This window comes from Canis lupus, chromosome 17 (genome assembly GCF_011100685.1).
Source record: "Canis lupus familiaris isolate Mischka breed German Shepherd chromosome 17, alternate assembly UU_Cfam_GSD_1.0, whole genome shotgun sequence".
Classification (NCBI taxonomy): domain Eukaryota; kingdom Metazoa; phylum Chordata; class Mammalia; order Carnivora; family Canidae; genus Canis; species Canis lupus.
The window spans coordinates 25,784,741-25,800,589 of NC_049238.1; the positions used below are offsets into that span (position 1 = coordinate 25,784,741).

The following is a 15,849-nucleotide window of genomic DNA, read 5'->3' on the forward strand; positions in this document are numbered from 1 at the left end:
ATCATTGCAATATTATAGTAGTGAAATAATGATTTGATAGAAAAGCACTTTGTTTTTATTATATTCTTCTTTCCCAAATGACTAAACAGTAAACCATGGCCTCTTAATCAGATGTCTTATATTGTTGGTAAAAATTATGAGTAAAGTAGAAATAATAGAGCAATTGCAAATTTGGCAGTCTTTTTTATTTTTTTTTAAGATTTTATTTATTTATTCATGAGAGATACAGAGAGAGGCAGAGATATAGGCAGAGGGAGAGAAGCAGGCTCCATGCAGGGAGTCCGATCTGGAACCCGATCCTGGGACTCCGGGATCATGCCCTGAGCCAAAGGCAGATAGATGCTCAACCGCTGAGCCACCCAGGTGTCCTGGCAGGTTTTTTTCTTGTAGAGACTCAATCAAGTGTGTACATGTGGATTACACACATTTTTTGGTGAATGTCAGAATTTTTAAAATATTATTTTTGTTATATTATAGATCTCGTATTTTCTGTTGGAAAATAGTTCCAAAATCAATTATGGTGAAAGTTAGTGACAAAGTATGATGTGGCATATAAATTTCCTTTTGCAAATTCATAATGAATATAACTAAAAGCTGCTGTTTTACTGGGATTTCCACTAAGCCATGAAGTCCAGTTCATATTTTCTTTAGTAATTTTTCAATATTCTCTTCCTACAGCCTGCCCATCATCAGTGTCTGTTGAAGTGAGTGCAGATGGGGTAAACATGCTACCTTTGTCCACTCCCGTTGTTACAAGTGGTCTCACCTACATAAAAATTCAGCTGGTAAAAGCTGAAGTAGCTTCTGCTGTCTGCCTTAGACTTCATCGCCCACGAGATGCCAGCACATTAGGCCTTTCACAAATTAAATTACTGGGCCTCACTGCTTTTGGTACCACTTCTTCAGCGACAGTTAATAATCCCTTTCTTCCATCTGAAGATCAGGTATCCAAAACAAGGTATGTTATGTATCTCATTCTTAAAGTAAAGCTTTCTGAGCTTTTTATGAAGTTCTTTTATTCCATGGTTTCTTTTTTAGAGCATAGGAAGTTTTATGCTCCATAGGTAATTTATATAATACCATAATTTTACTATGTATAATAGAAATGCTAATTCTGTAGAACTTGAGCCTGGTTAAAATTGAGATTTATATGTTTTTAATTCTTGAGATAATCTACACTGTGGCATATGTTTCTATTCTTCAGATCACAGTCTAAGAATTTCCGAATACCCGTAACCAGGATATATTAGAGCCATACAAATTGACCGTGTAGTCAGAGACCTAGTTTTTTGGGTTTTTTTTTAAAGATTTTATTTATTTATTAATGAGAGGTAGAGAGAGGGGGAGAGAGAGAGAGAGAGAGAGAGGCAGAGACACAGGCAGAGGGAGAAGCAGGCTCCATGCAGGGAGCCTGATGTGGGACCCGATCCCGGGACTCCAGGATCACACTCTGGGCTGAAGGCAGGCGCTAAACCGCTGAGCCACCTAGGGATCCCCCAGAGACCTAGTCTTAAATGGTAATTCCTAAATGCCAGTGAGTAGAAGGGTTAGATTGGAACCATACAAATGGACCAAATTAACCAAGACCTGAACATAGCCTTTAATTCACATTCATTTAGTAAATTTTGATAGTTGAAAATTTTATAGACTGATTCTACTGAAGGTTTTGCCTGATAAGAAAATTTAGGGGTTTTGTTTCATTCTCAAGCTGCCAAGACTTTATAGTTTTTCACAGCTGTAATTCTATGCAATTTGTATTTAAACATATAAATATATATATATAAAAACATTTCTGACTAATTAAAATAAAGGCAAGCACGTAGTATCTAAGTGCAATTAGTGATTAAGAATTTTTATTTGTTATGGAGGAAACTTACTGTGTTTAAATTTCTTGTTGATCTTATAAGCATTTTTTTTTTATACAGGTTGGTATTTATGAAACACATGCTGATTTGTTTTACGTCAGAAATAATTTGAGCAAAAAAAAAAAATTTGAGCTACTTAAATTTATCACATAAGCCATTTTGTGTTGTATATTTCAGTATCGGTTGGTTACGGTTATTACATCATTGCCTTACTCACATCAGTGATCTGGAAGGAATGATGGCCAGTGCAGCTGCACCTACTGCTAATCTACTACAGACTTGTGCTGCCTTATTGATGTCCCCATACTGTGGAATGCATTCTCCTAACATTGAGGTTGTACTTGTAAAGATTGGACTGCAATCCACAAGAATTGGCCTGAAACTTATAGACATTCTTCTGAGAAACTGTGCAGCATCAGGCAGTGATCCTACAGGTGAACAGTTAACTTTGATATTTTAATTTTTACCTATCTGCAAAATAATGACAGTTGAATTATGTGATCTTTATGATTAAATCTGTTTCTGAAATTAATTTCCATTATTACTTTCAATATTTTAGGGGTTGGTTTGTTATTGTTGTAATTTATGGAAGAGTTATTTTTAATTAATAATTTAAAATTAAATTTAGCAAATATTCTTATTCCATTTGCTAATTGTGAAAACTTCCTTTTGTTTCTTTTTTGTAAGATTTGAACAGCCCTTTACTTTTTGGAAGACTGAATGGACTCTCTTCCGATTCTACGATAGATATTCTTTACCAGCTTGGAACAACTCAGGATCCTGGAACAAAGGACAGGTATATGTTGATCTTGTTTTTTGTTTAAGGACACACATACACACAGTCACATGGTAGTGAACATTATTTGTAATACTTTCTCCTTAAATTGTTTCATAAAAGTGTTGAATATATTATACCTTTAACTGTATTCTTTACATGATACAACTTCTAGAAATTTTTGTGAACGTTAAACATAAATTTTTACATGTTTTAACATATTTTAAGCTAATATGAGCTCAAATAGAATTTTTAATCAATATTACATTTGATGAATGGAACGAAATAAAATATTACATATTTTTACGTGAACCAAGTTGTGATGAGATCTTTGTAAGCTGTAATGACATCTTAATCATACTGTCGTAGGTGGTATTTACTATGTCTGAATATAGGAGTAGTGTGTCCATATTAGGTACTTAATCTATAGTGACATAATAGTGTTTGTTTTGATTACCTATTATTATTATATATAATATTCATTGACAGGTTTTCATTAGACTCTCTACCTTTTTTCTCTTTCCTATCCCAAAGTGAAATGCTATCATACCAAGTAAATAACATCTGTATAATTCACCTAGATACCTAGTGATATTTTAGTATAGGCAGTTTTAGATGAGTTTTACTTTTGTAGTTCTTCCTTGAGGTCTTCTGTCTTCAAATGGATAAGACCTCCCAAGTATTTTTGAAACTTGTGGGTTTTTTTTTTGTTTTTTTTAAAGATTTTTTAATTTTCTCATTAATAAATATTAATGAGAGAGAGAGAGAAAGAAAGCAAGCGAGTGGCAGAGACACAGGCAGAGGGAGAAGCAGGCTCCATGCAAGTAGCCTGACGTGGGACTTGATCCCAGGTCTCCAGGATCACGCCCTGAGCTGAAGGTGGTGCTAAAACTCTGAGCCACCCGGGCTGCCCAAAACTTGTTTTTATTGGTAAATTTTTGAGTGATGATTTGGCATTCTCTTGTTTTATATGTACCATCTATATCAAAAGAACATTACAGAGTACGTGACTCTATAAACAAATTTTTAAAAATCTGTTTTCTGAATTATTTTATTTTGTAATTTTGATTAATATTTAAGAAAATCATTTGATACTTTATTAATTTGTTTATAAATTATTAATTTTGTAGGTACTTAACTCATTTTATAAGTATTTACTGAAGAGCTGCTAGATATTAGAGTGTCCAAGTTCATTGAATCCAGCTTTTGTCTTGGCTTGGGAGACAGAATACCATCACTCCCAAGGCAAGATTTACATAGATCAGATTTGGGGAGTATATAGTAGAGTGTCAACCATAGAAGGTGCCTGGTAAATATTGGACTTTAATCATTGATATGTAATAGTTTTTATTCATTTTAGGCTAGTTGCTTTCATTTTTTCTAGTTAAAAATGTGTAAATGACATTTACCAAGTAAATTTATCTTCGTAACTTCAAAATATTAAATAAGCTGACTTCCATTAAGCTTTATCCTTTACGTAAATTATATAGTTACTATGTTTAAAAATATGGAATTTTTTAAAAAATATTTTTTGATAAAAGAAATTTGGCCCAGTTTGAATCATAATGATTATTCGGGTTAAAAAGAATATAAAAAATAAGTTTTAAACATTTTTCTGGACCAACATTCTTAAAATCTCTTTCACTTGATTCTTTAATAGTTTTATGGTTTTTATCATAAGAAAATGACCCTAGGGATCCCTGGGTGGCGCAGCGGTTTGGCGCCTGTCTTTGGCCCAAGGCGTGATCCTGGAGACCCGGGATTGAGTCCCACATCAGGCTCCCGGTGCATGGAGCCTGCTTCTCCCTCTGCCTGTGTCTCTGCCTCTCTCTCTCTCTCTCTCTCTCTGTGACTATCATAAAAAATAAATAAATAAATATTTAAAAAAAAAAAAAAAAAAAGAAAATGACCCTAAACAAAGTTGTTTTTACTGCATAATACTTTTTAAAACATAACTTTTAGAACTGACATAATAACAAGATTGTTGGCTTCTGTGAACTGAGAAAATTTTGCCCCTCTCTTCTCTTTTTCTGACTTATCTTTATTTCCTGTCATGTGAAGTTTAAAGGGTCTTGTCCTTGAGGGCAGAAAGGAGGATTAAGTGGCATATACCTTCCTTCCCCTATCTTTTACCCTGAAGCAAAGAATCTTGTGATCTAAACCAGAAATTTGAAAGCAAACAAAAATATAAATACCTTGTTTTAATAACTCAGTTATAAATCTTATCCGGTTTTCTGTATTTTATATAAACTCAAAAGCCTTATTGCTTTAAAAGGTGGTGTTCTGTCAGTAGCCCCCAGCTCCAGGGTATTGAGGGTAGGATAGCACTTGAAAAAAAGTACATATATTGGGACTATATTCTGTTTTCAGAGTTAAGGGGGCTGGGTGGCTGCTGCTAGTATTTAATGGTTGGGGCCAGAGGCAATACCCATGCTGTAGTGCATGAGATTCTGCACAATGAAGAATTAGTCCCAGATTACTGCTCTAGGTTGTATGGATTTGTTACAAAATATAAGAAAATTTACAAAAAACAGTGAATTTGTTAAGTGTTATATCCTATAATTCTAGACATTGATAGTTTTTTTAATAAATGAATTATGAATCAGTGTTTATTTGCAAAATGGTTGTTATTTCAAACATTTTCATCAGTTAAGATTAGTAAGGTTATAGGAAAACTGGAACTACTGTATTCTTTCCGCTTATATAAATTCCTTTTCCTTCCTATTTTAGTTTAAAATTTATTAAACAGTATATTATTCTCATATACACATTGCTTACATGTAATGATGATATTTATCCATATTAAATGTCAGTGGTATAATTGGTTATTTGAATTCATTTTCTTTTTAAGAATCCAGGCCTTATTAAAATGGGTCAGTGATTCTGCAAGAGTGGCTGCTTTGAGAAGAAGTGGCAGGATGAGCTACATGTGCCCTAACTCTTCAACAGTAGAGTATGGTCTTCTTATGCCATCTCCTTCTCATCTTCATTGTGTGGCAGCAATTCTGTGGCATAGTTATGAACTGCTTGTAGAGTATGATTTACCAGCACTGCTGGACCGAGAGCTCTTTGAGTAAGTACGATTTTTGAAATCCCTTTTTCCCCAGTATGACATCTTTAGAGGTTTTCACTTGATGAAACAGTATTTATATGCCTATTTGGAGAATAATAATACTTTGAAAGTTGTAGTTATGTATAATCAGGTATAATTTTGAAATTAGGTGTCACACAAATTTATCTTCATGTTTTAAGAAAATAAATTCATGTCATTTCATGCTTTTCCCAGCTAAAATCTAGAGTGTTTCATTTAATGTATATGTTCCTACAGTTCATAGTGTTTATTCTTTTTTTGTTTTTAATCTTTAATGTACAATTATGGAGAAAAAAAGTATAGCTAGAAATTTTTAAGAGTTACTGCTTTAGAGAGTTTTTATGATGAGTTGTTTTTACTACTTTCTAGATATCTGATACCATTATTCTTTTGGTAGTTTCCACTTACCCACATTTCTTTACTATGCTCAGCTAAGGCTTTGCTGAACTTACTAACTTATAATTGCTAACTCTGTAACAGAATATTATATTTATTTCTGAGAGGTTCCATAACTCCTAGAAGATTAGCCTTTTGTCCTTTAGCCTGTCATTTTTATATTTGACCTTTTCAGTTGGCATAACTCATGAATTATTAATGAAACTCCCTAATAGCTTTTGATTTGCAGATGTGAATTTAAGCCATCAATCATGTCACGTTCAATCTAAACATTTCTTTTGTACAGTTTGTCATTGTTTCTTAATGTGGCTTTTTTTGAGGTCACACAGAGAATGGAAGATCCATTTTAATATAGATCTCTTGATTTTCTATACTCATTTCACAAGTCTAACTTCACCTACCTAAAAACTTAAATAAAATATATCACAATCAGTCTTTCTGAAATCTTATGTCATAATATTTTATGTCAAATAAAATGTATAATTTTATAGATTTTATAATTTTAAAGAGTATAGGTTGGTTTCTAATACTTGTATTGAGGTCTTTCTAAAGATACATATATAATGTTAATCTGACATCTTTTTTTCCTCTAGGTTGCTTTTTAATTGGTCCATGTCTCTTCCCTGCAATATGGTTTTGAAGAAAGCTGTTGACAGTCTGCTTTGCTCCATGTGTCATATACACCCAAGTTATTTTTCTTTGCTCATGGGCTGGATGGGTATTACCCCCCCTCCAATGCAGTGTCACCACAGACTGTCCATGACTGATGATAGCAAAAAGCAAGATCTTACTTCATCCTTAACAGATGACTCTAAAAATGCACAAGCACCTCTCGCACTAACTGAATCCCATTTGGCAACCCTTGCGTCCTCTTCTCAATCTCCAGAAGCTATCAAACAATTATTGGACTCAGGTTTGCCTTCTCTTCTTGTGAGGAGTCTGGCTAGTTTTTGCTTTAGTCACATTTCTTACTCAGAAAGCATTGCTCAGTCAATAGATACTTCTCAGGACAAGCTCAGGCGGCATCATGTTGCACAGCAATGTAATAAGATGCCTATCACAGCAGACCTGATTGCTCCTATTCTTAGGTTTTTGACAGAAGTTGGCAGTAGCCATGTTATGAAAGACTGGCTTGGTGGGTCTGAAGTCAATCCACTATGGACAGCACTTCTGTTTTTATTGTGTCACTCTGGGTCCACTTCTGGAGGACATCATTTAGGTGCACAACAGACTAGTGCAAGATCAGCGTCTCTCTCTTCAGCTGCTCCAACAGGATTGACTACTCAACAGAGGACAGCAATTGAGAATGCGACTGTTGCATTCTTTCTGCAGTGCATTTCATGCCATCCTAATAACCAAAAACTGATGGCCCAGGTAAGATTAGAAAAATTGGCTTATGTTTTCGTCATCTTATTTTAATATGCTGTTAAGTAACACTAATGAAATGAGTTGAGAAAGGAGTATGTAGCACGGGTGATGATGAAGTTTGGGGTTCGGCACATTAAAGGTTCTGAATTTAAACCATAATTAAAGTATTGATGATACCTCCTCCGTCGTCTTCTCAACCATCACGTATTCTTTTTTTTTTTTTTTAAGATTTTATTTATTTATTCATGAGAGACACAGAGAGAGGGGCCAGAGACACAGGCAGAGAGAGAGAAGCAGGCTCCATGCAGGGAGCCTGACATGGGACGTGATCCCAGGTCTCCAGGATCCCTCTCCGGGCTGAAGGCGGCACTAGACTGCTGAGCCACCGGGGCTGCCCAAAACATATTCTTTTTGATAAGATAATGGGCAAATTCATGGCGATTCTAGCTATAGTTGATACATTCCTCCTTTTAGACTCCCATCCTCTTCCTCCAACTCCAGTAAAACACTTTAGCTGCTGAAAAAAGGATTAACCACTTGAAGGTGGTTAACAAGCATCTCCTCTGCAGTGAGGCTTTGTATTTTTTTGTAACCGGATAGCTTCAACTCTTGGTTTGCTTTTAATGAAGCAGACATTAGGGTAGTTTTCAGATAGGAGACTCCTGACAAGGAACCTTAAAAATGGAAGAGGTTATTTTACTGTAGTAAGTCCTTGGGGCCAAAATCTTGAAAGCTAGAATTATTTCAGAAATACTTATAGTTGATTTTTGCCAGGTTCTACTCCTTTCTAGCTGTTTGATTCTCACGCGTTACATTATAAAATGGGAATGATAATACCTGCCTCAAAAAGTTTTTTGAGATAATTAAATATCGTGATGTATATAAAGTAACTGCATAGAGACTGAGATGTGGTAGACCCCAATAAATAGGAATCAGCTTTTTTTCTTTTTTTTTTACTCCCTAATTTACAGTGCTTATTCAGGACAGCCTATCAATATCTAAAAGGGGGACACCTGGGTGGCTCAGTGGTTGAGCGTCTGCCTTCAGCTCAGGGCATGATCCCAGGGTCTGGGATTGAGTCCCACGTTGGGCTCCCTGCATGGAGCCTGCTTCTCCGTCTGCCTATGTCTCTGCCTCTCTCTGTGTGTGTCTTTCATGAATAAATAAATAAAATCTTAAAAAAATATATCTAAAAGGATAGCTATAATAATTTCCTTTTTTTTGCTATAATAATTTCCAAAAATACTCAATGATTTTACATTATTGAGAAGAATAACAAGATACCTTACTGTCTCAAGTAATTGATTACTATGAAACTATATCTGCTTAGTGTGCCTAATTAAAAGGCATAAATTACCAATTTTAACCAAAATCATGGATATGAATATATGAAAATTTGTTTTGTGCCTCTGGGTAGCATGAAAACTTTGTGACTTGTTGCTTTCTGGCTTAATTTTAATTTCTCAGCTTCTTATTAAGGCTTTGTGTTGTATTTCTAATACCCTTTTTTCCATCGTTTTTATTACATTGTAACCACATTGATATTGACTAAAGTTAAAGATTACTTGGTTATACTAGGTATTTATTATGTGCAAATCCTGTATTAGTAATTTCTCTTATTCACAGAAATTTTTTCTGGGGATAGTCTTTTATTCTTGGAAGTACAAAACTGCAGGTTAATAGTGCATATAACTTTTTAAATCTCCTTTACTTGCCAGGTTCTCTGTGAACTTTTTCAGACATCTCCTCAAAGAGGGAACCTTCCAACATCAGGGAACATTTCAGGGTTTATACGTAGATTATTTTTGCAGTTGATGCTGGAGGATGAGAAAGTGACAATGTTTCTTCAGTCTCCTTGTCCAGTGAGTATTTAACAGTTAAATTGAATATTAATAATTAGCTGTGTACAAAGATATTTTATAATTTCATACCAGAGCCTGGAATTATCTCTATATCTTAATTTCTAAAATAGCATATAAAGAATAACCTTTATACTTAATGATAGGACTTAAAAATCTCTTTTGGATAACACTCCTTGTGATGAATAGCCTAATAATTACACCCTTCCATGAAGAGTATAATTTGATTGGGGGAAAAATTGATTATCTGGTAGAGTGGTGCTAATACAAAAATTGATCAACAAATCAAATGGCAAATACGCGACATTTAAAAATATATACGAAATAAACCTTTTATATTTTGTGTTCATTTAAAATTTTTTATTCTTTTATGCTTTTGAAATGGTTTTATAGTGATATATGTTTCAGAGAAATCACTTCTTGATTTCTTTTGAATTTTCAGCTCTATAAAGGTAGAATTAATGCCACAAGCCATGTCATCCAGCATCCAATGTATGGAGCAGGCCATAAGTTCCGAACACTTCATCTGCCAGTCTCAACAACATTATCAGAAGTTCTTGACAGAGTGTCAGGCAAGTCAGATTTAAGTATAGTTCCCGTAGTTCTTTGGTGTGACGTGTGTTATGTGGAGTTACAATAGAATGGACAAGGAAATGTTGACAAGCCTTGGGAAGCCATTGGTGGAATTTTCTCATAGTAAACCATCTGTCTATCTTATATAATATAATTTGCAGGCTGTTAATTGGAATGACAGGACTCTAATAAAGATCTCAGAAATGACTGGTCAAGAGATGAAAGTGAAATAGGTAGACTTGACTGATGACCTTATTGTGTATAATAGTGAAAAAAGTAGAGAGAAATTTTCACTTAGGTTCTTGCCTGTGTTCTAAGATGATGATTCTAAGCCATTCTAATAAGATGGATGCCTTTAAACAGCATACAGCTTATGAAATAAACAAGTTTTTGATGGCAGAATCCAAATCAACTGTAGATAGTTTTATTTTATTGCCTCTCAGAAATCCTGTGAATAAAATCAGTGGATGAATTGAGTAAGCATCTTCTATGTCTAAGCACAGTAATCAGCCTTCGGGTGTTAAGAGTAAGCAAGACACACACTCTGCCCCTCAGAGTATTATGATCTTTTGTATGCTGTCAGATTGAAAAATAAATTTAAGAATGTTTACATTCTAATACAAATGTAAGTATGTTTCTAACTGAATGCAGTAGAAGGGAATACCTAGGCTTACAACAGCAGAAAGTTAGGAGTGTCTCAGAAAAAAGCTTCTATTAGTGGGAAATAGAAGTCTAAGCTTAGAGTAAAAAACTGGATTGTAGAGATTTTGGAGTTGTCACAATACATAGTAAGTTAAACCTTGTGAATGAATGTGATTGCTATGAAAAAATAAGGTATTAAAGAATCTTTGGTTTTAGTCACTGCATCTAATGCAAGTGTGTACATAATACTTTTCTTTTTATATGTTATACAGTAAAATGTTAGAACACTATTACAATTGTATAAATAACATTTGTTCTTATTTGAAAAGGTCTCCCTTACCCTCTTACAGCTGAACTTTTTTTGAAAATTTAATTTTACAGACTTTTTCTCTATAATAGTCTTGAAATTTTTCCTTCTACGTGATGAAGAAAAAAATGAATAATTAAATAAAAGAAGGAGAGGTGGGGAAGAGTACTGAAGTTCAGTTATTGAGTCTTACATTTAACTTGATCATGGAAAAGTAATAGACATTATTACAAAATAACTGAAATTATTTTTCTTTATCTTTACTATAAATGAATACTGTTTTCTAAAACGTCTTTCAGTCATTAAAAATTTAAAGATTAGTTCTCCCCCACACAAAAAATAAAGATTAGTTCCTTTTATTACCTACAAATTTAAAAAATAAATTGATTGCTTTGTAAGAATACTACTCTTAATAAAAAGTCCAACTGAGTCATCTGAGCAAACATCAGAAATTTGCAGGTGCTTAATGTAACCTCTAATTAGCAATGCTTTGGTCTTTTAAAGCATGTTTATGATTTTTAGCCATATTTGATGATCTATTTCCATGTGTATGTATATTTCATCAATATGTGTAAAAATAAATCCAAAATTACAATAAATTTACTCGCTTCCTAAAGCTTCTCACTACGTTGCTTTCACATAATAAACGTTTTGTGTCAGTATTTTTGCTTTTACAAATTTCTCTCACTACTTTTAAGCAATTTGATTGTTATATGCCTTGTAGTTTTCTTCTTATGCTGTGAGTTTGTTAACTTTCTTGAATCTGGGTTTACAGATTTCATCAAATTTGGAATTTTTTTTTTTTTTTTTTTTTACAAATATTGTCCCAAATATTTTCTGTCGTCCGTTTTTCTCCTCTCTTTGGGTAATTCCAGTTATACATTTTTATTAAGCCTCTTGAAGTTCTTTCACAGAGCTCACTGAAGCTCTGTTCATTTCCCCCCCAACTTCTTCCTCCTCTGTTTAGAATTTTTGGATAATTTATATTACTCTATCTTAAAATTCTGTTCCTCTGTAGTGTTTGTTAGAAGTTCTTTTGGTTCTTTTTTATATCTTTATATAAGCTTTCCTCTATCATCTTAAACATACTGATTGTTTATCTTGATTATTTTTCCTCATTATGGATTGTATATTATGGCTTCTTTATTTGCCTGAAAATTTTTATTGGATGTCAGGCAATGTGACTTCTACTTTTTTAATTTTTTGGGGTGCTGGCTATTTTTGTGTTTTAATTTTTTTTATCTTGTTCTGGGGTAAAGTTATATGAACTGAAAACAGATTGTTTCTTTTAGAGCCAGCTTTTAAGTTTTATTAGGTAGGACAAGAGCTGCTTTTAATCTGGGACGGAACTTACTGTGATAGTGGAATTTTTTTTAATAAACTTATCCTGTCTAGTACAGTAGCTCTTAAGCACATGAAATATGTTTGGCAAGACTAAGGAACTAAATTTTTAACGAATTTAATTTTAAAATGGTGCTATTTTGGAATAGAAGTAGGATACTACATTTGAAAATGCAGGTCTAGGGCTACTTTAGCTTTACTACAGAGGTAATACCCTTCTGAGAACCCCGTTAGAATAGGACCTAGGCATTGGGAACACACGTTATAACCATAATTTTAGACCCTGGGGCTGGTCCCTTGTTACAGTTGAGAAGTACTTTCCTTGGCCTTTGGTGGTTTCCTCTTAATAAAATGCTCATCCATATGCACTGAAAACCCAAAGGAGACACTAGGTCTCTGGAGCTCACGTTCTTTGCATATCTCTCCTCCCTAACAGTGTAACCTGAAAACTGCAGCCAGCCGCCTTTGTCTTCCTGGGCTCCCAGTGCATGTCTTCACCTTGAGTGACTCCTGAGTTATGTCAGTCTGTGGCCTGGGAAACTATAGGCAATGAGCTGGAGCAGTCAAGGGCTCCCCTCATTAGTTTTTTCACTTACTTAGGTATCAATCTCCTGTCTTCCTGACAGCCATTGTCTGAAAACTAATGTATTTTCCTAGTTTATAGTTATTTCAGGTAGGAGAGTAAATCTGGTTTTTGTTGTTTTATCTTGACCAGAAGTGGTTATTCAAACTAGAACAATTTTAAACAGAATGTTGAGAAAATTTTTTCTTAGTGATATCTTTTAGTATTTGGCATTTACTGGGATAACAGTATGTTCTTAGTACCTAATGATCTTTACTGATTTTCCTGATTATGCTATCAATTAATTGTGTGAATTTTTTATTATTTAAGTATTTCATTCTGACTTCTGTATTTTGCCATTTGGAATTGATTGGTTGTTTCTGTAAGAAAGTAAATGTATTGTTGGATTATATATTTATTGTTTTCAGTATTTACAGAATTTTTAAATTTCACACAAAAAAGTACTCTCTAAAGGCAGTTTGCAGTTAGGAGGAACTCCAGGAATTGAGATCACAGGGATATTTTCAGACAGTTAAATAAAGCTAAAGAGTAGGAGATAATACAAAGCATACTATTTTATTATTTGTTTCACCTTTATAACCTTATAAAGCAGCTTTAGATAATAACTGTTAAGTTAGAAAAGTACAAAGAATCGTATCCATTTAGTGAATAACTAATATTAAAACAGTTAAAAAAAATAGTTCATATAGGCTTTTGAATTTCTGGTGACCAAATCAGATCATTGATTTCATGATTTTTTTTTAAGATTTTATTTATTCATGAGAGGGGCAGAGACACACAGCAGAAGGAGAAGCAAGCTCTTTAAAGTATCTAAGTTTCCTAAGTTAAAAATAGCAAAACAAATTTTCATTAGTGAAATTTGTTCCCTTCTACTCCTGTTTGTAGAATAAAAAATCTAACATAGTTGCTTTAAGAAGAGTCCTGAGCTTGTGTTCCATATTTGCCTTTAATAGGTTAGATCAGTGACTCAGTTTTGAAAATAGTATTCTTTCTTGACACGCCATGTTGTAAGGATCAAATTACATATTGGTGGCAAGTACATTGAACTGTGCCTAAAACAAAGGAAATTAAGTGGTAGTAGTTTTTCATTGCCTTGAGAGGTAATAACCACTGTAATTTGTGATGTTTTCTGGAGATTGGAATTTAAGTATTCAGGCTTATGAACAGTGGTGATTCCCTTACATTACTCTCAGCAGGCTTTACCACATCAGTATCTTCTAAATGCGTTTACATTCCCTCCATATTAGTGGTAATATCTTGTGTAATCTCTGTTTGAAATATTTATAGCTTCCTTCTTAATGATTTTGAAAAGCAGTGTGTTTTAGGTAATATTTTCTTACAGATACACCAAGTATCACTGCTAAACTAATTAGTGAACAGAAGGATGACAAAGAAAAGAAAAACCATGAAGAGAAAGAAAAAGTTAAGGCAGAAAATGGATTTCAGGACAATTACAGTGTTGTTGTTGCTTCAGGTATGCTTTCTGTTTTTTATAATCTTGATTTTGTTTGGGTTTTTATAAAATATAACACATATTTATAGGAACTTCATGTAATAACTATTAATGCAAAAAAAAAAAGGTGACTCGTAATGAAATTTTAATACTGGAGGTAAACATATTGTACCTGAAATCCGTTACTAACTGGCAGTGTAATTATTACACTTATTTTATGTCCAAAACATACTATATTTCATCAGATACTGAACATTTGTGAATTGTTTAAATACTCCATTTAAACTTAACAGCATACAGAGAATTGTGCTCATACTGTCAGGTGAAGTAGATGACAAAATGACTGAGATAACTGATCATTTTGGAGGATATTTTATTTAACATCAGTGATATGACTTTAGTTCATAAAAGGCTTTTTGTTTTTAAAGATTTTATTTATTTATTTGAGAGCAAGGTGGGGGAGGGGCAGGCGGAGAGGGAGAAACAGACTCCCCATAGAACAGGGAGCCTGTTGCAGGGCTCCATCCCAGGACCCTGAGATCATGACCCGAGTCACCCAGGCACCCCAGAAAAGAAGGTTTAGCCTATATTATTTTACTCCTTAAGTAGGAGGGAGATCTCTATATTGGTGGAATTTATTATATCACAGAAGAATTAATGCAAGATTTCCTATGCATACTTGCACAAAAATACTTTCTAGTAAGTGGGCAGCCCATTACAGTAAGTGGGCACTCAAAACAATAAAAGGTTTTTATTTATTTATTTTTGAGAGAGAGAGAGCACGCGCAACCTTGGGGGGGGGTGTGGATAGAGGGAGAAGTAGAGCAGGGAGCCTCATGCGGGACTTGATCCCAAGACCCTGGAATCATGACCTGAGCCAAAGGCAGATGCTTAACCAAATGAGCCACCCAGGTTCCCTAAGACCATAGAATTTAGCATTATTTTTTACTTTCTTAAAGATAGTTACAAACATGAAACAAAAATTCATGATGTGTTGTGAAGGGCAAATAGAATTGGGAGATCAGATATAAAAATGAGAAGAAACCTTTCTCTCTTTTCCCATTATTAAGGAATGTGATGCTTTTTAAAAATATTGTAGAAATACTCTTTTATTTCATGAGTGTGGCTATATATAGAATTTTACTGATTCTTATAGGGCTGAAATCCCAGTCTAAACGGGCTGTGTCAGCTACACCACCTCGTCCACCATCCAGGAGAGGGAGAACAATGCCTGATAAAATCGGAAGTGCTTCTTCAGGAGCGGAGACTGCCAACAAAATAATTACTGTCCCAGTGTTTCACCTGTTCCACAAACTCTTGGCAGGTAATGTTCACAATATGTAAAAATATAAAAAATTTTGAAGACATGTAACCACCAGGCTCCTGTTTAATCCGTTGTTCTTGATAAGATAAATGATTTAGTGAAACTTTGTCCACACAGTTCCCTCTAAGAAAAATGAGATAAAAAGGAGTAACCTTTTACATATCCTTTTTAACATCATAATGTTGCATATTTACTGTTTACTAGGTTTCTACATTTTGTTGTCAGTGTGCTATAAAATCAGTAAAAATAATGTTTTAAAGAATTCATAACAA

At 33.9% G+C, this 15,849-nt stretch overlaps 1 protein-coding gene across 16 annotated transcripts in view; it reads left to right on the top strand.

Annotated features, from left to right (window-relative positions):
- The window catches only part of BIRC6 (baculoviral IAP repeat containing 6), a 230,691-nt gene that overhangs the window by 133,445 nt on the left and 81,397 nt on the right, over window positions 1-15,849 (top strand). For all 16 annotated transcript variants that reach the window (XR_005372291.1, XM_038561234.1, XM_038561222.1 and 13 more), the window contains 9 exons: window positions 679-958; window positions 2,043-2,299; window positions 2,553-2,661; window positions 5,492-5,713; window positions 6,721-7,501; window positions 9,214-9,357; window positions 9,797-9,926; window positions 14,143-14,274; window positions 15,410-15,577. Coding sequence is in view for 15 of the 16 variants with exons in the window: in XM_038561234.1 (XP_038417162.1) it covers window positions 679-958; window positions 2,043-2,299; window positions 2,553-2,661; window positions 5,492-5,713; window positions 6,721-7,501; window positions 9,214-9,357; window positions 9,797-9,926; window positions 14,143-14,274; window positions 15,410-15,577 (2,223 nt within the window). In the remaining variant the exon portion in view is untranslated. The remainder of the gene's footprint in view (window positions 1-678; window positions 959-2,042; window positions 2,300-2,552; window positions 2,662-5,491; window positions 5,714-6,720; window positions 7,502-9,213; window positions 9,358-9,796; window positions 9,927-14,142; window positions 14,275-15,409; window positions 15,578-15,849) is intronic.